Source organism: Nycticebus coucang, chromosome 14 (assembly GCF_027406575.1).
Source record: "Nycticebus coucang isolate mNycCou1 chromosome 14, mNycCou1.pri, whole genome shotgun sequence".
Classification (NCBI taxonomy): Eukaryota; Metazoa; Chordata; class Mammalia; order Primates; family Lorisidae; genus Nycticebus; species Nycticebus coucang.
The window spans coordinates 3,908,766-3,932,118 of NC_069793.1; the positions used below are offsets into that span (position 1 = coordinate 3,908,766).

The 23,353-nt window shown below is 39.6% G+C and overlaps 1 protein-coding gene across 4 annotated transcripts in view; it reads left to right on the forward strand.

Annotated features, from left to right (window-relative positions):
- KDM2A (lysine demethylase 2A) overlaps positions 1-23,353 on the forward strand; it is a 138,972-nt gene that overhangs the window by 69,755 nt on the left and 45,864 nt on the right. For all 4 annotated transcript variants that reach the window (XR_008374185.1, XM_053561103.1, XM_053561104.1 and 1 more), the window contains one exon: positions 19,371-19,549. Coding sequence is in view for 3 of the 4 variants with exons in the window: in XM_053561103.1 (XP_053417078.1) it covers positions 19,371-19,549 (179 nt within the window). In the remaining variant the exon portion in view is untranslated. The remainder of the gene's footprint in view (positions 1-19,370; positions 19,550-23,353) is intronic.

Consider the following 23,353-nt stretch of genomic DNA (forward strand, 5'->3'; position numbering starts at 1 on the left):
GTAATAGACCATTATAGCTTTTCTGTTGGTTAGACACTTTTTTTTTTTTTGAGACAGTTTCAAGCTGTGCCCTGGGTAGAGTGCTGTGGCGTCACAGCTCACAGCAACCTCAAACTGAGACTATAGGCATCCGCCACAATGCCCGGCTATTTTTGTTGTTTTTGCAGCTGTCGTTTTAGCTGGTCTGGCTGGGTTTGAACCGGTCAGCCTCAGTGTACATGGCTAGCACCCTACTCACTGAGCTACAGATGCTACCTGGTTAGACATTCTTATGGTTTGTGGGCCACAAATGACCTGCACCAGAGTCATACTTGTTAAAAATGTATTCTGGGAAGATAGCACCAGGAATCTGTCTCCCTACCTAGACAATAATTTCACTGGCAGAGTCTATCTGATACAACTATTTTAGAACTCTGAAGTCTTTTGAAAGCTTGCAATTTCTAGGGAAAGACTTGGATGGTAAAAATGCAGTTATTTTTAATCAATTTCCGATCTCAGCGTGGTAGCAGCTGCCCATTCTCCCCTGCCAGTCAGGCCCCATAGCAAGCAGTGGTGCCTGTGTTTTCCAGAACAGGCTATACACAGCTTATGGGAGTCAGGGTAAGCAAAAAGGACCCTGTTCTCCAAATATTGAGTATCTGTGCAGTGGTCATTAATTGCTCCTTCTGATCACAGGGTACAAAGAGGCAGGGAGACTTTGTTGTTGTATTTTCCCCCAATTGTTGCAAGCCTCTTCTCTCCAGCTGAAATGGCTTCCAGGAGATTTAAAGAGCTATTGTACTTACATAACTCTCCCCTTTCACTGTTTTCCTTTTCCTTTTGAGTGCCTTGAAAGAGCAGGGCATTCAGAAGCATAACATATATGGGGAAATTAGCAAGTGACTATGCGTGCCCAAGGACAGGTGCACGCTCTGAAAATGCCTGAGAAGACCTTACGTTTATACCTTCAGGTTGATCTTTGGCACAGCAACAGTCTACAATAATCAAAAAAACAAAAACAGGCTTGGTGCCCGTAGCACAGTGGTTACGGCGCCAGCCACATTGACCGAGGCTGGCGGGTTCAAACCTGGCCCGGGCCAGCTAGAACAACAATGACAACTGCAACAAAAAATAGCTGGGTGTTGTGGTGGGTGCCTGTAGTCCCAGTTATTTAGGAAGCTGAGGCAAGAAATCACTTAAGCCCAAGAGTTGGAGGTTGCTGTGAGCTGTGATGTCATAGCACTCGAGTGAAGGTAACAAAGCAAGACTCTGTCTCAAAAAAACAAAACAAGGCTCAGCGCCTATGGCTTAAGTGGCTAAGACTCCATCCACATACACCTGAGCTAATGGATTTGAATCCAGCCCAGGCCCACAAAACAGCAATGATGGCTGCAACCAAAATATAGCCGGGCGTTGTGGCTGGCACCTGTAGTCCCAGCTACTTGGGAGGCAGAGGCAGGAGAATTGCTTGAGCCCAGGAGTTGGAGGTTGCTATGAGCTGTGATGCCATGGCACTCTACCCAGGGCAATAGCTTGAGACTCTGTCTCAAAAAAACCCAAAAACAACCCCAATAAAACAGGAAACCCTAGGGAAGAGAGAGAAAATCTGATTTTGAGAGTTACTACATTATTAAATTCAAATGTCTGGTTTTCACCAACAATAAAATAGTATTACAAGGAATACGAAGGAACAGGAAATGGCCCATTCAAAGGAAAAAAAATAAATCAAGAACTATCTTTGAAAAACCTGATTGTGGATCTAATAGACAAGGATTTCAAAACAACTGTCCTAAAGATGCTCAAGGAACTAAAGGAACATGTGGAAAAAATTATATGAACAAAAAATGTCAGTAAATGGACAAAAATCTTAAAAGAAACCAAAGAGAAATCTGGAAGTGAAAAGTACAAGAACTGAAATAAAATATTGATCAGAGGGATTCAAAGGCAGATTTGAGCAAGCCAAAGAAGGAATCGTGAACCTATCGATAGGATAGTAGAAGTTACTGGGTCTGAGAAACAGAATGACAGAAGATTAAAGAAAAGTGAACAGAGCCTGCTGTGCTTTGAATGTTGTCCCCTCCAAAACTCATAATGAAATTAAGTCCCATTCTAATAGTATTAAGAGGTGGTGGGACCTTTAAGAGGTGATTAGGTCTTGAGAGTTCCATGCTTATGGATGGGACTAGTGCTATTATAAAAGGGTAAGATTAGAACAGCGGTTCTCAACCTTCCTAATGCCACAGCCCTTTTAATACAGTTCCTGTGGGTCATGACCCACAGGTTGAGAACCACTGGATTAGAACCTTATGCCATTTGATAATGCAGCAGAAAGGCTCTTGCCAGATACTGGCACCTTGATAGTAGATTTCCCAGGTTCTACAAATGTGAACCAATAAATGTCTGTTTGTTATAAATTGTCCACTCTTGAGTGTTCCATTATAGCAACATGAAGTGGACTAAAATAGAACCAAAAGGACTTGTGGGACACTATGGAATTACTAGAAGGAGAATAGAGAGGATATTTGATCAAATAATAGTTTAAATTTTCCCAAATTGATGAAAGACATGAATATAAACATCCAAGTAGCTTAGCAAACTCAAAAAGTAAGATTAACTTTAAGAGACCCCCTTCATCAAGATACATTATAATCAAACTTTTGAAAGCCAAAGATAAACTTTTTTTTTTTTTTTTTTGAGACAGAGGCTTTCTATGTCGCCCTTGGTAGAGTGCTGTGGTGTCACAGCTCACAGCAACCTCAAACTCTTGGGCTCAAGTGATTCTCTTGCCTCAGCCTCCCAATTAGCTGGGATTACAGATGCCCACCACAACGCCCGGCTATTTTTTTGTTGGCAGTTGTCGTCGTTTAGCTGGCCCGGGCTGCGTTCGAATCCGCCAGCCTTGTTGTATGTGGCTGGTGCCCTATCCACTGAGCTATAGGTGCTGCCCAAAGATTAACTCTGGAAAGCATCAAGAAGTGACTTATTGCATAAAGTAATCTTTAATAAGATAATGAGCAGATTTCTCATCAGAAACTTTGGAGGCCAGGAGGCAGTGGGCCAATATATTCAAAAAAGAAAAAAATAATTCTTGTCATCAAGAATCTTATACTTGGGAAAACTGTCATTCAAAAGAGAGGGATGAATTAATACATTCTCAAAAAAACAAATGCTAAAGGAGTTTATTACCACTAGACCTCCTCTACAAGAAATGTTCAAGGGAATCCCGCAAAGTGAAATGAAAAGACACTAGAATCAGGGATCCTCAAACTACAGCCCGCGGGCCACATGAGGCGGTATGATTGTATTTGTTCCCGTTTTGTTTTTTTACTTCAAAATAAGATATGTGCAGTGTGCATAGGAATTTGTTTATAATTTTTTTTTTTTTAACTATAGTCTGGCCCTCCAACTATAGTGAACTGGCCCTCTGTTGAAGCCATATAGATCTCAATAAAGATAAATACATGCAGTTATGAAAGCTAATTTTTTTTTTTTTTTGGGATGGAGTCTCACTATGTTGCCCTGCGTAGAGTTCTGTGGCGTCACAGCTCACAGCAACTTCAAAATCCTGGGCTTAAGCCATTCTCTTGCCTTAGCCTCCCGAGTAGTTGGGACTGCAGGCGCTGGCTGCAACACCCAGCTATTTTTTTTTTCTTTTTTCTTTTTGCAGTTATAGTTGTTAAGCTGGGCCAGGCCCGGTTTGAACCTGCCAGCCTCAGTGCATGTGGCCCAGCACTGTAACTACTGTGCTATAGGCACCGAGCCAAAAGCTAATATCTTTTTTTTTTTTATTGTTGGGGATTCATTGAGGGTACAATAAGCCAGGTTATACTGATTGCATTTGTTAGGTAAAGTCCCTCTTGCAATAATGTCTTGCCCCCAGAAGGTGTGGCACACACCAAGGCCCCACCCCTCTCCCTCCTTCCCTCTCTCTGCTTTTCCTTCCCCTCCATGACCTTAATTGTCATTAGTTGTCCTCATATCAAAATTGAGTACATAGGATTCATGCTTCTCCATTCTCAAAAGCTAATATTTTTTGATAATTTGTTTTCTACAGGATTTAAGAGATATAACTTTTTTTGAAGATAATTAGTCTAAAAACACTGGTATTATGGGAACTTTGAGTATAATTTCACATTTTATTTTCTATATAATTTAACAGACTAATAGGTTTAAACAAATTATTAGTTTATGTTTAGGGGCACACAGTATATAAGAAAGTGATTTTGTAACATCAGCAATCCAAAGGGATTGTAAAGAAGTAGATTGTGGGTGGCGCCTGTGGCTCAGTCCGTAGGGCGCCGGCCCCATATGCCGAGGGTGGCAGGTTCAAACCCGGCCCCTGCCAAACTGCAACCAAAAAATAGCTGGGCATTGTGGCAGGCGCCTGTAGTCCCAGCTACTCGGGAGGCTGAGGCAAGAGAATTGTTTAAGCCCAGGAGTTGGAGGTTGCTGTGAGCTGTGTGATGCCATGGGACTCTACCCAGGGCCATAAAGTAAGACTCTGTCTCTACAAAAAAAAAAAAACAAAACAAGAAGTAGATTGTTTTATATATTATTGATGTCAAACTGATATTAATTCAAAATAAAGTATTTAACTTAGGATATTAGATGTAATTCCCATGATAACCGAAATGAAAATAGCCATACACAGAAGGCTGTCAGAAAGAAATTATATATTTCGCTATAAAAAATAATCTAAATATAAGAGAAGACAGTAATTCAGGAAAGGAGAGGCAATAAAACTAAAAGCCTTATAGAAATCAAATAGCAAAATGAGGCTTGGTGCTGATAGCTCAGTTGTTAGGGCACTGGCCACATGCATCGAGACTGGCAGGTTCAGACCCAGCCCAGGCCTGCTCAACGACAGTGACAACTATAACAAAAAAATAGCCGGGTATTGTGGCGGGTGCCTGTAGTCCCAGCTACTTGGGAGGCTGAGGCAAGAGAATCACTTAAGCCCAAGAGTTTGAGGTTGCTGTGAGCTGTGATGCTGCGGCACTCTACCCAGGGCGACATAGTGAGACTCTGTCTCAAGAAAAAAACAAAAAAGATATTCCTAGCAAATAATAACCAAAAGGAGAGGGGTGGCCATACTAGTATCAGATAAAATAGACTTTAAATCAAAAATGATTATAAGAGGACCAGTGTGGGTAGCTCACACATAATCTCAGCATTTTAGATGACTGAGGCAGGAGGATGACTTGAGCCTGGGAGTCTGAGGCTGCGGTGAACTATGTTGATGCCACTGAACTCCAGCCTGGTTGACAGCAAGACCTTATCTCAAAAAAAAAAAAGTTATGGGTGGCACCTGTAGCTCAGTTGGCAGGGCGCCAGCACATACACCTAGGATGGCAGGTTCCAACCTGGCCCCAGCCTGCTAAGCAGCAATGACAACTGCAACCAAAAAATAGCCAGACCTTGTGGTGGGGCTACTTGAAAGGCTGAGGCAAGAGAATTGCTTGAGCCCAGGAGTTTGAGGATGCTGTGAGGTGTGATACCATGGTACTCTACCCAGGGCGACAGCTTGAGACTTAAAAAAAAAAAAGTTACAATAGACAAAGACATTTTTTTTTTTTTTTTTTCATAGAGACAGAGTCTCACTTTATGGCCCTTGGTAGAGTGCCGTGGCCTCACACAGCTCACAGCAACCTCCAACTTCTGGGCTTAAGCGATTCTCTTGCCTCAGCCTCCCGAGTAGCTGGGACTACAGGCACTCGCCACAACGCCCGGCTATTTTTTGGTTGCAGTTTGGCCGGGGCCGGGTTTGAACCTGCCACCCTCGGTATATGGGGCCGGCGCCTTACTGACTGAGCCACAGGCGCCGCCCCGACAAAGACATTTTTAATAAAAGGCACAATACTGCAAAAAGATGTAATAGTTATCAACATTTATTAAGCACTTAAGTACAGGCATCAAAAATCATAAAACAAAAACTGATAGAACTCAAGGGAGAAATAGATAGTTCCATACTGTAAGAGTTGGAGACTTTTACCTCCCTCTCCATAATGACTAGAACCTGACAGAAGTTAAAGAAGCACAATAACACAGTATACGAACTCGATCTCATAGACATATACAGAATACTGTACCCAACAACAACACGTGCATTCTTCTCCGGTACATATGAGACATGTTCCAGGTTAGAACATATGTTAGACCACACATTAAATCTCAGTAGATTTTTAAAAATAGACATTACAGTCTTTTCCTCAACCATAGTGGGATGAAGTCAGAAGTCAATAATAAAAGTAAAACTGGAAAGTTCACAAAATTATAGAAATTAAACAGAATACTTTTAACCAGGGAACCAAGCAAGAAATCACATGGCAAATGGGAAAATACAGATGAATAGGCACAACATGGTGTACCAAAACTAACTGGAAACAGCAAAAGCAGTGCAGGGGGAAATTTTTAGCTATAAATGCTTACATTACAAAATAAGAAAATCGTAAGTCACAGTGGCACATGCCTTGAGTTCTAGCTATTCAGGAGGCTGAGGGGTAGGTGGTTTGACTGAATTTAGTCATTCAGGGCCAGCCTGGCTAGCATAGCAAGATTCTCATCTCTAAAATAATAAAAAGAAGAAAGAAAAAAAAAATCTTAAGTCACCAATCGAACTTTACAACTTAAGGAAATAGAAAAAGAACAAACTAAACCTAAAGGTAACAGAAAGAAGGAAATGATAATGATTAGAGGAGAGAGAAATGAAATAGAATAGAAAAACAGTAGAGCAAATTGAAGAAACCAAAAGTTGGCTCTTTGAAAAAATGAACAAAATTAACAAATTGTTAGCAAGATGGACTAAGGAAAAAAGATCAGATTACTAAAATCAGCTGGGCGAGCTATCTCAACATAAAAGTTAGGAGAAATCCACAGTGAATGTCAAAAGACTGAAAGCTTTTCCTCTAAGATCAAGAACAAGGTAAGGATACCTGTTTTTACTAATTTTTTTAAAAATCTAATTGCTGGCCAGGTGTGGTTGGTTCATGTCTGTAATCCTAACACTCTAGGAGGCTGAGGCAGATGGACTGCTTGAGCTCAGGAGTTCGAGACCAACCTGAGCAAGACCAAGACCACATCTCTACTAAAAATAGAAAAACTAGCTGGACATGATGACATGCGCCTATAGTCCCAGCTACTGGGGAGGCTGAGGCAAGAGGATCTCTTAAGCCCAAGAGTTTATAATGATGATGCCAGGGCACTCTACCCAGGGCAAAAAAGTGAGACTCTGTCTCCAAAAAAAAAAATAATAAAGACAAAATTCTAATTTAAAAGAAAAATTTAATTGCCCAGGATGGCCTCAAACTCCTGGGCTCATATAATCCTACTACTTCAGACTCTGGAGGAGCTGGGACTATAGTGCATGCACCACCACACTGGGCTTGAGGAGGTATGATATGATATATATAGAAAACCTAAGGAATCCATCAAGAGCATGATAGAAACAATAGATGAATTCAGAATTCAGCAAAACACAAGATACAAGTTAGCAACCAGAAATTATTTGCGGGCGGCGCCTGTGGCTCAAGGAGTAGGGCGCCGGTCCCATATGCCGGAGGTGGTGGGTTCAAACCCAGCCCTGGCCAAAAACCAAAAAAAAAAAAAAGAAATTATTTGCATTTCTGTATAATGAATGAACAATCTGAGAAAGAAATTTTAAAAACAATTTTCTTTATGATAGTGTCAAGAAGGTAAGGCACGGTGGCTAATGCCTATAGTCCTAGCACTCTGGGAGGCCAAGGTGGGTGGATTGCCTGAGCTCCCAGGTTCAATACCAGCCTGAGCCAGAGCGAGAGACCTCCTATCTAAACATAGCCAGGCGTTGTGACAAGCACCTGTAGTCCCAGCTAGTCAGGAGGCTGAGGCAAGAGAATCACTTGAGCCCAAGAGTGAGGTTGCTGTGAGCTATGATGCCCCAGCACTCTACCAAAATTGACTAAGTGAGACTCTGTCTCAAAAAAAAAAAGATAGTGTTAAATACTTAGGAATTAACTTAACCAAAGGATGTAAAATACTTATATAATGAAAACTATAAAACATTGCTGAAAGAAATTAAAGAAGACGGACCGCTTACTCCTGAAAGCAGTGTACAGATTCAAGTGCAGTCTATCAAAACCCCAATGATGTTTTTTGCAGAAATAGATAAACCTATCCTAAAATTCATATGGAATCTGATGGGACCCTGAAAAACCAAAATATTCTTTTAAAAGAAGAACGAAACTGGAGGACTCACACTTCCTATGTTCAAAACTTATTACACAGCTATGGTAATCAATATAGTGTGGTAATACCATAAAGATAGACATGTAGACTGGTGAAATAGAGTAGGGCCCCAAAGTAAAATCTCACATACATGGTTAAGTGATTTTGGACACAAGTACGAAGACCATGTATTGGAGGAGGGACTGTCTTTGCAACAAATGGTACTGGGAAAATAAGATATCCATGTGGAAAAGCATGAAGTGGGACCTTTACCCTACGTGATACACATATTTAACTCAAAATGGATCTACAGTGTAAAACTATAAAGCTCTTGTGAGAAAACACAGAGCAAAGCTTTCATGACATCAAGTTTTGCAGTGATTTCTTATATATTACACCCAACAGAGACGAACGTAAAATAGATAAATTAGATTTCTTGAAAATTAAAAAAAAAAAGGTCTCTCGAGGTGGAAACTATTCCTGGTGAAGATACTGTGAACATTGTTAAACTGACAACAAAGTATTTAGACTACAAGGTTTGACAGTTATTAAATTCGTGAATTCTTCCTAGAAAAAGTACTGTATACCTCATTACTGAATATCACTACAGTCAACTTTGAAGTACACCCCCTGAGAAGCTGTGCGCCAACACCAGCACCTGGATCATCTTCAACACAATTTTGTAACTTTCTGAAATGGCTATCAGAGCTGTTGTTGTATTATCCTCAGTGTCCTGAATGTCATCAAAATATCTTCCTTTCTATGTTTCCTTTATCTTTGGGTAAACTCAAGCATTCCTGGGGGCCAGATCAGGTGTCTAGGGAGGGTATCCAATATAGTTATTTTTTCATTGACTAAAAACTCCCTTGCAGACAGTGCCATGTGAGGTGGTGCATTGTCATGATGCAAGAGCCATGAGTAGTTGGTAAAAAGTTCAATTATTTTCATCTAACTTTCCCACACAGCCTTTTTAGCACTTCGAAATAGTAAATTTGGTTAAGTATCCAGTTGGTACAAATTTATAATGAATAATCTCTCAGATATCAAAAAAGGTTAGGAACACTTGATTTGGACTGACGGAACTTTTTTGGTTGTGGAGAATTGGCTGACTTCCACTGTGCACTTGGTCACCTTGTTTCAGGGTTGTCCGGGTACACCCATGTTTAATTATCAGCGATAACAGGATCTAAAACATCATCTCACCTTTCAAAAAAATCTTGCCAAACTTCGACTCAAATCCTTTGCTTTTGTTTATCAGTGAACTCCTTTAGGACTATTTTTGCATACACCTTTCACAAGTCAAGATTTTTAGTTAAGATTTTCCTGTTTCTCTATCAATATTTACTTGGTCTGCTATGCTTTTCACAGTCAGCCAATGATTTTGATGCACAATTTGACGAATTTTTGCAATGTTTTTTTTATCAGTTCTGCTTGTTACTATTTGCCCTGACTTCTCTTCATCAGTGACGATTTCCCTCCTCTCAGGAAAACATTTAATACACTTGTACACTGGTATTCTCGTCATGTCATTATCCCCATAAACTTATCTTCAATTTTACTTACAATTTTGCCAAGTTTAACAAGAAATTTAATGTTCATTTGTTGCTCAAATTCAGTGATTTTCAACCGGTATGCTGCAGCACACTGGTGTGCCCTAAAAAGATCTTAGGTGTACTGCAGAAATTTTTTTAAATCATTATTTTTGAACGAAGTTCAGAGCACTGTAAGTATATTCTATTTTTTACTTTTTCTATTGATAACATAATTGAAGGCTGCCACAGAAGTATAACTATAGGTTCAAGTGTGCTGTGAGATAAAAATGGTTGAAAAACACTACTTTGATTCAAGCTCTGACATTCTCACAACAGCACACAAAGACACAATAATGAACGCCACTCAGCAAGACATGCCGCACGTCAACGTGACCACAACTGTGAGACACTGATATACTAAGGTTATGAAACCTTACTGAGCTGTTTGTATGCTGCTGACAATGTAAGGGCACAGTGGCCAGTTTGCAAATTTAATTGTTAGGCCTCATTACATAAACTGATAAGGTAGTGGGATTGAAAGAAGTTCTACGTGGATAAGATGCTGGCAAATAGCATCGTGTGCTACAAAGAACTCTTTCATGAAAGGAAGAGTCAAATACTGTGGTGGACTTAATTGTCTTATTTTAAGAAATTATCACAGCTACCCCAGCCTTCAGCAACTGCCACTCTAATCAGCAGCCATTAACATCAAGGCAAGACCCTTTCTACTAGAAAAATATTACAACTTGCTAAAGGGTCAGATAATTGTTAGCATATTTTAGTGGTAAAGGTATGTGCATTTTTTAAAGACATAATGCTTAATATACACATAACAGACTACAATATAGTCTGTTACTACTATACATAATAGTATAGTGCAAATGTAATTTCTTTATGCACTGGGAAACCAAAAAATTAATGTAACGTTATTGCAGCGTTTGCTTTATTGCAATATTCTGGAACTAAACCCACGATATTTCCAAAGTGTGCCTGTACTAAGTGTTTGGTGAGCATTAGAAGAATGAAACTTTGAGGTTGATGTGGTGGTTCATGCCTTTGATTCCAGTAATTTGGGAGACTGAGATGAGAGGATCACTTGAACCTAGGAGTTTGAGACTAGCCTTGAGCAGTCTAACAAGACCCCATCTCTTTAAAAAATTAAAAAATTAGCTGAGCATGATAGTGCCTGCCTCTACCCCATCTACTTGGGAGGCTGAGGTGGGAGGATTACTTGAGCCCAGGAGTTTGAGGTTGCTGTGATCTATGATGATGCCACTGCCTTCCAGCCTGGGTGACAGAGCTGAGTTGGGGACCCTGTCTTTTTCTTTTTTTTTTTTTTTTTGCAGTTTTTGGCTGGGGCTGGTTTTGAACCCACCACCTCCGGCGTATGGGGCCAGTGCCCTACTCCTTTGAGCCACAGGTGCCACCCTTTTTTCTTTTTTTTTTTTTTGAGGTAGAGTCAGAAGCTGTCATCCTAGGTGGAGTGCTGTGGCATCATAGCTCCAACTCTTGGGCTCAAGCGATCCTCTTGCCTCAATTTTCCTAATTTTAGTGGAGATGGGGTCTTGCTCTTGCTTAGGCTGGTCTCAAACGCATGAGCTCAAGCAGTCCACCCACCTCACCCTCCCAGAGTGCTAGGATTATAGGCATGTGCCACCACACCTGGCCTTTATTCTACATTCTCGAAGGAAAGCATTCACTTTTATTTTTAGCTTTTAAAATTGTGGTTAAATACAGATAATATACGTATAGTTTACTTTTTTTTTTTTTTTTTGTAGAGACAGAGTCTCACTTTATGGCCCTCGGTAGAGTGCCGTGGCCTCACACAGCTCACAGCAACCTCCAACTCCTGGGCTTAAGCAATTCTCTTGCCTCAGCCTCCCGAGCAGCTGGGACTGCAGGCGCCCGCCACAACGCCCGGCTATTTTTTTTGTTGCAGTTTGGCCGGGGCGGGGTTTGAACCCGCCACCCTCGGCATATGGGGCTGGCGCCTTACCGACTGAGCCACAGGTGCCGCCCTAGTTTACTTTTTTTAATTATCCAGTTCAGTGGCATTAGGTAAACTCGATACCCATTATGCAGTCATTGCTGTTCCCTCCCCTTTTCTCCCTGGCAACAACTAATCTACTTTCTGTTTGTGGATTTGTCTAATGTGTGTATTTCATGTATATCTAATTATAAACATGTACTCTTTTGCGTATGGTTTCTTCCATATAGCATGTTTTCAAGATTTACCCATGTTACGGCATGTGTTAAGACTGCATTCCTTTTAATGGCTAATAATATTTCATTGTATGGATAGAACACATTTTGTTTATCTGTTCATTTAATGATATACTTTAAGTTATTACTGCCGTGGGCAGTTATAAATAGTACTGCTGTAAATATTCATGTACAGGCTTTTGTTGGAATCCCTGTTTTGAATACATACCTTGGATTAGAATGCTGAGTCGTATGGTTCTTCTCTTTTGTTTATTGAGGAACTACCAACCTGATTTTCATAGCATCTGTGCTATTTTATGTTCCCATCAGTAACGGATGAGGGTCCTAATTTCTCTGTATCCTTGACCAGCACTTGTTATTTTCTTAATTTTTAAATGATGGCCATCCTGGTGGGTATGAAGTGGTACCTCATGGCAGTGTTGAGTTGGCATTCATTTTTTCTTTGTAAATGATGCAGGATAGTTTTGGTCCATGACCTTGTATTATCAGTTATGTTTTTATGTATATTCTGCCCTGTCTTCACTGTAACAATATTTTTCTCTTTGTTATATCCTATCTCTAGGCAGTAAACTTCTTGAAGGCAAAGGATTAGGTTCTAATACTATCTGTTACATCCAGTAGGTGTTTATTAGACTTATAAGTCAGACAATATTGGCAGCTTTTTTATTCTCTCACCTTTTTTGACCTTCGTTTTCTGAATCTTTTAGCTTATGTTGTTGCCTGTGCTTAGAATCATCCCTGTTGAATCATCTCTTTAGAGTTCTATTTATTTCTCTTTTTTCTAAAGTCTTTTCTGATCAGTCTAATAAAAATATACTAGTCTCCGTTGGTTTTCATTGTGTTTACTTGAGCACCAGTTTTGTGCTAAAGATTTTAATTCATTGACTTTAAATCTTCCTAGCAGTCCACAAAGTAATATTAATCCTCTAGAAGATATTAAGATTCGGAGAAGTTACATAACTGCCCAAGTAGTACTGGAGCTAAGATTTAAACTTAGGTCTCTTTCGATGCCAACGCTATTGTTTTCTCCTCCTCCTGTTTTATACTAACTCTTGCGGCTTTCTGCATTTTGTTGTAGTTGTTATAGTTGATTGAAAATCCTTCATGTAAAAAAAGGATTGTGTTGGCTCGGCACTCATAGCACAGTAGTTACGGTGGTAGCCTCATACACCAAGGCTAGTGGGTTCAAACCAGGCCTGGGCCAGCTAAACAACAATGACAACTACAACAAGAAAATAGCCAGGCGTTGTGGCAGATGTCTATAGTCCCAGCTACTTGGGAGGCTGAGACAAGAGAATCACTTAAGCCCAAGAGTTTGAGGTTGCTGTGAGCTGTGATGCCACAGCACTCTACCAAGGGCAACAGTGAGACTCTATCTCAAAAAAAAAAAAAAAAAAAGAACGTGTTATATTTGTGTCTATCATGGTATGTTTATCATTCTATAAATATTTTTGGAAGGAATGAAAATGAGGTCTTTATATTAGAAATAATTATTTCTTCAGATAACTCAGATAGTTAAAGAGGCAGAAAAGAAGAGAGACAAAGCAGAACATTCACTGACAGAATTATGGGTCTTTATGAAGCGTTCAAACATAGGAGTTATAGGTATCCCAGAAAGGGAAGAAGAATGCCCCAAAGGAATGGAAGCCATAGTAAAGAATATTATAAATGAAAATTTCTCAAATATCACCAAAGATTCTGACCCACTCCTTTCAGAGGGATATTGGACCCCAGGTCATCTCAGCTCTAATAGAGCTTCTCCAAGACATATTGTGATGAACCTATCCAAAGTCAAGACAAAAGAAAAGATTTTGCAAGGCAAGAGTTAAGTGCCAATTGACCTACAAGGGCAAATCCATCAGGGTGACTGCAGACTTCTCTAATGAAACTTTTCAAGCAAGAAGACAATGATCATATACCTGTAATCTACTTAAAAACAGAACAATTTTCAGTGCAGAATTTTATATCCTGCTAAGTTTTAAAATTAACAGAGAAATCAAATCTTTTACTGATGTGCAAACATTGAGGAAATTTGCCACAACAAGACCAGCTCTATAGGAAATACTTCAACCTATTCTACACACAGACCATCACAGTGGACCACCAGCAAAGTAAGCAACCAGAAATTAAAGGACAGAACCTAGCGTCCACAATGATGCAAAAGACAAAACTAAGCAGTGGACTTTTCACAAAACAAGATGAGTAGAACACTACCACACTTACCAATAAATGTTAATGGCTTGAATTCCTGACTGAAGAGACATTGATCAACTGATTGGATTTAAAAATACAAGCCATGCATTTGCTGTCTGCAGGAGACACACCTAACCTCAAAAGACAAATTGAAACTCAGTGTTAAGGGTTGGAAGACAATTTTTCAGGCAAATGGAATTCAGAAGAAAAGTGGGATTGCAATCTTATTTTCAGATACATGTGGATTTAAAGCAACTAAAGACAAAAAAGGCAAAGATGGTCACTTCATATTGGTCAAGGGAAAAATACAACAAGAAAACATTACAACTCTAAATATTTATGCACCCAATTTAAATGCTCCCAGATTCTTGAAACAGACCTTTAATGAGTCTGAGCAACATACAACACCATAATAATAGGGGACTTTAACACTCCTCTTACAGAGCTGGATAGATCCTCTAAACAGAAATTAAAGATATAAGGGACTTAAAGGAGACCCTAGAACAACTGTGCTTGATAGACGTATATAGAACACTCCATCCCAAAGCTAAAGAATATACATTCTTCTCATCACCCCATGGAACATTTTCCAAAATTGATCATATCCTAGGACACAAAACAAACCTCAACAGAATCAAAAGAATTGAAGTTTTACCTTGTATCTTCTCAGACGATAAGACATTAAAGGTGGAACTCAACTCCAACAAAAACGTTCAACCCCACACAAAGGCATGGAAATTAAACAACCTTCTTTTGAATGACAGTTGGGTGCAGGAAGAGATAGAAAAGGAAATCATTAACTTCCTTGAGTATAACAACAATGAAGACACAAGCTACCAAAACCTGTGGGATACAGCAAAAGCAGTCCTGAGAGGAAAATTCATCTCTTCAGATGCCTATATTCGAAAAAGAGAAAGAGAGCGCATCAACAAACTCACAAGCCATCTTACAGAATTGGAAAAAGAAGAACAATCTAAGCCTAAACCCAGCAGAAGAAAAGAAATATCCAAAATTAAATCAGAGATTAATGAAATTGAAAACAAAAGAATCATTCAGAAAATTAACAAAACAAGGAGTTAGTTTTTTGAAAAAATAAATAAAATAGATAAACCTTTGGCCAGACTAACTAGAAATAGAAAAGTAAAATCTGCTCAATCAGAAATGATAAAGGGGAAATAACAGCTGATGCCACAGAGATACAAGAGATTATCTCTGAATACTACCAGAAACTCTGTGCCCAGAAATTTTGACAACGTGAAAGAAATGTATCATTATTTGGAATCACACCCTCTCCCTAGACTTAGCCAGGAAGAAATAGATCTCCTGAACAGACCAATTTCAAGCATCGAGATCAAAGAAACAATAAAAAGTCTTCCAACAAAAAAATGCCCTGGTCTGGATGGCTTCACACCAGAATTCTTTCAAACCTTGAAAGAAGAGCTTATTCCAATACTACAGAAATTACTCCAAAAGTTTAGAAGGAAGGAATTCCCCAACACGTTCTACAAAGCAAACATCACCCTGATATTAAAACCAGAAAAAGACCCAACTAAAAGGGAGAACTTCAGACCAGTTTCACTAATGAATATAGATGCAAAAATTCTCATCAAAATCCTAGCCAATAGATTATAGCTTACCATCAAAAAAGTCATACATCATGATCAGGTAGGTTTCATCCCAAGGATGCAAGGCTGGTTTAACCTGCGAGTCCATAAACATTATTGACCATATCAACAGAAACAAAAACAAAAACCGTATGTTCCTCTCAATAGATAGAGAAAAATCATTCGCTAAAATCTAGCATCCTTTTCGAATTAGAACACTGAGGAGTATAGGCATAGGTGACACATTTCTTAAGCTGATGGAAGCTATTTATGACAAACTCCACAGTTAATATTTTACTGAATGGAGTAAAACTGAAAGCTTTTCCACTTAGAACTAGAACCAGACAAGGTTGTCTTCTGTCGCCATTACTATTCAACATAGTGCTGGAAGTTCTAGCCAGTACAAGTAGGCAAGAGAAGGAAATAAAGGGCATCCAAATGGGAGCAGAGGAGGTCAAACTCTATATGATCTTATATTTAGAGAACCCCAAGACTCAACCACAAGACTCCTGGAAGTCATCAAATAATACAGTAATGTCTCAGGATATAAGGTTAGCTGTCCACAAGTCAGTAGCTTTTGTATATGCCAATAACAGCCAAGGTGAGAGGCTAATTAAGGACACAATTCCCTTTACCATAGCTTCAAAGAAAATGAAATCCCTAGGAATATACCTAACAAAAGAGGTGAAGGACCTCTATAAAAAAAATTATGTAACCCTAAGAAAGGAAATAGCAGAAGATATTAACAAATGGAAGGACACCATGCTCATGGCTGGGAAGAATCAACATTGTTAAAATGTCAGTACTTCTGAAAACAATCTACAGAGTCAATGCCATCCCTATTAAAATACCAACATCGTACATTCAAGACTTGGAAAAAATGATTCGTTGTTTTGTATGGAACCGGAAAAAATCCTGGATAGCTAAGGCAATTCTTAGTAATAAAAACAAAGCCAGGGGATCAGCCTACCAGATTTTAGGCTGTACTACAAGCCCATAGTGGTCAAGACAGCATGGTACTGGCACAAAAATAGAGACATTGACATTTGGAATCAAATTGAAAACCAGGAAATGAAACTAACATCTTACAACCACCTAATCTTCGGTAAACCAAATAAAAATATACACTGGGGGAGAGACACCCTATCCAATTAATGGTGCTGGGAGAACTGGATATCCACATGTAAAAGACAAACTGGTCCCGCACCTTTCTCCATTCACAAAAATTGATTCAAGATGTATAAAGGACTTAAATTTAAGGTATGAAATGATAAAAATCCTCAAAGCAGAGGAAAATACTGGAAGTTATCACCCTGGGGAAAGACTTTATGAAGAAGACTTCTGCGGCAATTGCAACAACAAAAATAAACTAATGGGAATTAAACTGAAAACCTTCTGTACAGCTAAGGAGACAACAACCAAAGCAAATCGACAACCTACACAATGAGAAAGGATATTTGCATATTTTGAATCAGACAAAAGCTTGATAACTAGGATCTATAGAGAACTCAATCTACGTGAAAAAAGCCAACAATCCCATGTATCAATGGGCAAGAGAGATAAATAGAACCTTCTCTAAAGAAGATAGACGAATGAGTCCCAGCTACTTGTGAGGCTGAGGCAAGAGAATCGCCTAAGCCCAAGAGTTGGAGGTTGCTGTGAGCTGTGACGCTATGGCACTCTACTGAGGGCAACAAAGTGAGACTCTGTCAAAAAAAAAAAAAAAAAGATAGATGAATGGCTAGCAAACATGAAGAAATGCTCATCATCCCTAATTATTACAGAAATGCAAATGAAAACCACCCTGAGGGGACATGTGACATTTACTGAATGTAGAATATAAATGTCTTAACACAGTAACTTGCCTGTAGTCCCAGCTGCTTGGGAGGCTGAGGCAAGAGAATCGCGTAAGCCCAAGAGTTAGAGGTTGCTATGAGCCATGTGACGTCATGGCACTCTACCCGAGGGCGGTACAGTGAGACTTTCTCTACAAAAAAAATAAAATAAAATAAATAACACAGTAACTAAGAAAATACCACGAAAGCTATGTTAACCAGTTTGATGAAAGTATTTCAAATTGTATATAAAACCAGCACATGGTACCCCATGATTGCATTAATGTACACAGCTATGATTTAAGAAAAATAAATAAATAAATAAAACCACCCTGAGATACCAGCTAATCCCAGCGAGAATGGCCCACATCACAAAATCTCAAAACTGCAGATGCTGGGGGCAGCACCTGTGGCTCAAAGGAGTAGGGCACCGGCCCCATATACCAAGGTGGCAGTTTCAAACCCAGCCCTGGCCAAAAACTGCAGATGCTGCTGTGGATGTGGAGAGGAAGGAACACTTTTACACTGCTGATGGGACTGCAAACTAATACAACCTTTTTGGAAGGAAGTACGGAGAACCCGCAAAGAACTCAAGCTAGACCTCCCATTTGATCCTGCAATCTCATCCTTTTATCGTAAGGACACTTGCACTAGACTGTTTATTGCAGCTCAATTTACAATTGCCAAAATGTGGAAATAGCCTAAATGCCCACCAACCTAGGAATGGATTAACAAGCTGTGGTGTACGTATACCATGGAATACTATTCAGCCATTGAAAAAAATGGAGACTTTACATCCTTTGTATTAACCTGGATGGACGTGGAACACATTATTCTTAGTAAAGCATCACAAGAATGGAGAAGCAAGAATCGTGTGTATTCAATGCTGATATGAGGACAGTTAATGATCTAGTACACAGTAGGGGAAGGGGAGAGCAGAGAGAGAGAGAGAGAGAAGGAGGGAGAAGGGGGAAGGAAGAGCAGAGAGAGGGAAGGTGGGAGAGGGGTGCAGTTTCAGTGTGTAACACACGTTTTGGGGGCAAGACACAATTGTAAGAGGGACTTTAACAAATGCAATCAATGTAACCTGATTTCTTGTACCCTCAATGAATCCCCAAAATAAAAAAAAAGAAAGAATGAATTATTCCCAGGTTTGGGAAGTAACCCTGTGGGTTAAGGAATAATTTACTTGATAAGACTATTTAATGAAAATAAGTTATATTTTTAGGAGACTCGGTGTTTTTCAGAATCACTTCATTATATCAGAGCAGAGTTCCTCTGATTTGTATCAACCTAAATAACCTAAATAAATAACCCTGTGAATCAAGAATGGATAAATTCACATTATGTCCATTACCCATTAAAAAGTAGATCTTTTATTTAAATTAAGAAATTAGGGCAATCATAAACCTTCATCAAAGCAGTATAACTCAGTGGATTCAGCTCTAGAATTTGACTTCCTGGGTTCTTCTGCTTTGTCCTGCAAGTTGCCAAACACGTATTTTCTTATGTATGAAGTCGAGATTAGTACTTAGTATTTAGAATTGTTAAGATTAAGTGAGATGTTAAAAGAGTCAACAACTGACAGTATAGTAAACAAGCCATAGGGAAGGATTGTTATTTTTCACATTGCCTGTTGTCTTTCCCATTTTTTGTGACTTTCTTATGATTATCCATGTTAACTAAAAACTTTCTTTGTGTCTATTACTGAAAATAGGAAAGGGTGGTTTCTTTCCCTGTTTTTTAATATGCTTAAGGATTTAGTAGCTCACTAGATGTGATCAATGCATCTTTCATGGCAGGGAGTCGTCGCATGGTGGATGTCATGGATGTGAACACACAGAAAGGCATCGAAATGACCATGGCTCAGTGGACACGCTACTATGAGACCCCAGAGGAGGAGCGGGAGAAACTCTATAATGTCATCAGCCTAGAATTTAGCCACACCAGGCTGGAGAACATGGTGCAGAGGCCCTCCACGGTTAGTCTAATTGTGTTCTGCATATTGTCATTGTCACCAAAGAGCTATTTTTATACTGGGAGAATTTTTTTAACATTAAGCTATTCTATTTTTTAAATTTTTATTTATTTTTATTTCTATTTTTTATTTTTTTTTAGAGACAGAGTCTCACTTTGTCGCCCTTTGTAGAGTGCTATGGTGTCACAACTCATAGCAATCTCCAGCTCTTGAGTTTAGGCAATTCTCTTGCCTCAGCCTCTCAAGTAGCTAGGACTACAGGTGCCTGCCACAACACCCGGCTATATTTTTGTTGCAGTTTGGCCAGGGCTGAGTTCAAAGCCGCCACCCTTGATATATGGGGCTGGTGCCCTACTCACTGAACCACAGGCGTCACCTATTTTTATTTTTTTGAGACAGAGTCTCACTATGTTGCTTTTGGTAGAGTGCTGTGGCATCACAGGTCACAGCAACCTCAAACTCGTGGGCTTAAGCAGTTCTCTTGCCTCAGCCTCCCAAGTAGCTGCCACTACAGGCACCTGCCACAATGCCCGGCTAGTTTTTTGTCACAGTTGTCATTATTGTTTAGCTGGCCCACTCTGGGTTCTAACCTGCCAGCCTCTGTGTTACGTGGCCAGCACCACTGTGTTGTGGGCACCAAACCATAAATATTAAACAATTTTAATAGAATTTTCTGTACAATGCTAAGCAGTTCTGTTCACACATAGAAAATGTAGTAGGAGTAGTGTTTGAAATTACGGAACTCCTTAAAATTTCAATAAATCTGGAAAAAGTAACAGCATTCCATTCACAAATATTTTCAAGCAATAAATATGTATTTATAAGTAGTGTAAATTTACATCAAGATTAGAAACAAAAATGACAGATCTGAAGTTTATTCCTTAGTCTATGTGCAATCCATTATCTTTGTTTGGCTGTTAAGTTTTTTTTCAATGTTTTATTTAGAAACCAGAAGTGTAACCATCATGGTTTCAAAACAAAACAGAAAAACATAAAAGCAGTAAAAAAGCTTTTTACTTAACCTTTCACATTAAAAAAAAAATGTTAACCAAAGAAAAGACTTAAAATTGCCAACTACCTTACAAAAAAATGACCTATAGTGGGAGAATGTATAGCTTTTTGCACATACCAAAATTAAGCTGAAGACTAATAATAATCTGTATTTTTAGGAGACTCAGTGTTTTCCAAAATCACTTTATTATATAGGGCAGGGTTCCTCTGATTTGTATCAAGTAACAAATATCAATGAAGAACATTGACCTTTGTGTGTGATGGTGAGGAGTCTTAAAATTCACTCTTTCATAAGATAATGGTTGGTGGAAAGTTTGCTTAAGAAATTTCTATCCAGGCTCGGCGCCTGTGGCTCAAGCGGCTAAGGCGCCAGCCACATATATCTGAGCTGGCAGGTTCAAATCCAGCCCAGGCCCGCCAAACAATGACAGCTACAACCAAAAAAATAGCCAGGCGTTGTGTCAGGCACCTGTAGTCCCAGCTACTTGGGAGGTGGAGGCAGAGAATCATTTGAGCCCAGGAATTGGAGGTTGCTATGAGCTGTGATGCCATAGCACTCTACTCAGGGCAACAGCTTGAGGCCCTGTCTCAAACAAAAAAAGAAAGAAAGAAATTTCTATCCTATAGATTTATACTTGCTCGGAAGCTTAGGAGATGACTAGTTTAGAACCAGGTGAGCATTTTATGAGATGATTGCTTGAGTACGATCCAGTAGGTAACTGTAGGAATAAGAGATTGGCAACCACTCTTAAGGGAAAATCTAATTTAATTTGCGTTTGATCTTTAGCTATCTGGAATGCAGATTTTGATTTAACCTGTCTCTTGTTTGTAGAATGTTAGGAACACTTACTTTCCTGACGGCTTGTTTCATTTTGAAACATACCTAATCATTTTGGGGCCATTTCTATTCATTTTATTCCTGAGTCAGAACATGGCTTAAGTAAACTATTTGGCCTAGTACAGGATAGCTTGGAATGTTTTAGTCATTTTATTAAAGTCAAGGCCATAGGCTCAGTGCCCTTACAGCGTCAGCCACATACACCAAGGCTGGCGGGTTTGAACCCGGCCCAGGCCAGCTAAACAACAATGACAACTACAACAAAAAACTAGCTGGTCGTTGTGGCAGGCACCTATATAGTCCCAGCTACTTGGGAGGCTGAGGCAAGAGAATCGCTTAAGCCCAAGAGTTTGAGGTTGCTATTAGTTGTGCCGTCACGGCACTCTACCAAGGGCGACACAGTGAGACTGTCTCAAAAAAAAAAGTCATGGCCTCAGTATTCTTTGAAATTATCCTAATTGTACTCTTTGACTTTCAAAGAGTAATTGCTTTTAACACCTTTACTTAATATATGCATACCTTCAGCCTTCTACTAGGGCATTGTTATCGCCAATATATTGATATGTGTAGACAAAGGGAGAGAACATTGTCAGTATTTTGCTGTTGTCTAAAGAGACACTAATTTCTTATCATTTTTTTGTTACTAGAGATGCACAACTAAAAGCAGAATTTCTCGTTAAGGAAAACTTTTTTCTTCCTAGTATAAAAAGAATCCTTTTGATATTAGTTATTGTTTGGTCATGTGGAAGTACAGGAAGACAGGTGGTTAGAATTTAGTTTTCTTATTAGCCAAACATGGTTTGCTTATTAAATAAAGAATGTAGTTAAAAGATGATATAAGGCTAAGCAGCTGAGGTGCCAGCCACATACACCAGATCTGGCAGGTTTGAATGCAGCCCAGGCCTGCCAAACAACAGTGACAACTACAACCAAAAAATAGCCAGGTGTGGTACGCGCCTGTAGTCCCAGCTATTTGGGAGGCTGAGACAAGAGAATTGCTTAAGGCCAGGAGTTGGAGGTTGCTGTGACCTGTGATGTCACAGCACTCTACCCAGGGCAACAGCTTGAGGCTCTGTCTCAAAAAAAAAAAAAAAAGACAATATAAGAACACAGAATAACATTGTTTATAATTGTATTTCCTTACTATTTCTAGAATTTTAATTTAAAAAATAATACTGTTGTAGCTATAAATATAAAACTTGACCTGGATCATACTTATCCATTAAGATTTAGAAATGTATGATAATTAATACATGAAATCTTCTTTTATAGCATCCTGAATGTATTCATTTTGTCAATTTTTTGTTTTTTGTTTTTTTTTAGACAAGAGTCTCACTATGTCGCCCTCGGTAGAGTGCTGTGGTGTCACAGCTCACAACAACCTCTAACTTTTGGGCTTAAGCAATTCTCTTGCCTCAGCCTCCCAAGTAGCAGGGACTACAGGTGCCCACCACAACGCCCGGCTATTTTTTTTTTTTTTTTACAGTTGTCATTGTTGTTTATTCAGCCTGGGTCGGGTTCAAACCTGCCACCCTAGGTGTATGTGGCTATGGGTGCTGAGCCCATTTTGTCAGTTGTTTTTGTTTTTGCAGTTTTGGCCGGGGCTGGGCTCAAACCTGCCACCCCCAGTATATGGGGCTGGCACCATACTCCTTGAGCTGCCCTTTGTTTTTTTGTTTTGTTTTGCTTTGTTTTTTAGACAGAGCCTCAAGCTGTCGCCCTGGGTAGAGTGCCATGGCATCACAGCTCACAGCAACCTCCAACTCCTGGGCTCAAGTGAGTCTCCTATCTCCACCTCTCAAGTATCTGGGTCTATAGGCGCCCGCCACAACGCCTGGCTATTTTTGGTTGCAGCCGTCATTGTTGCTTGGCGGGCTGGGGCTGGATTTGAACCCGCCAGCTCAGGTGTATGTGGCTGGTGCCTTAGCCACTTGAGCCACAGGTGCCTTAGCCACTTG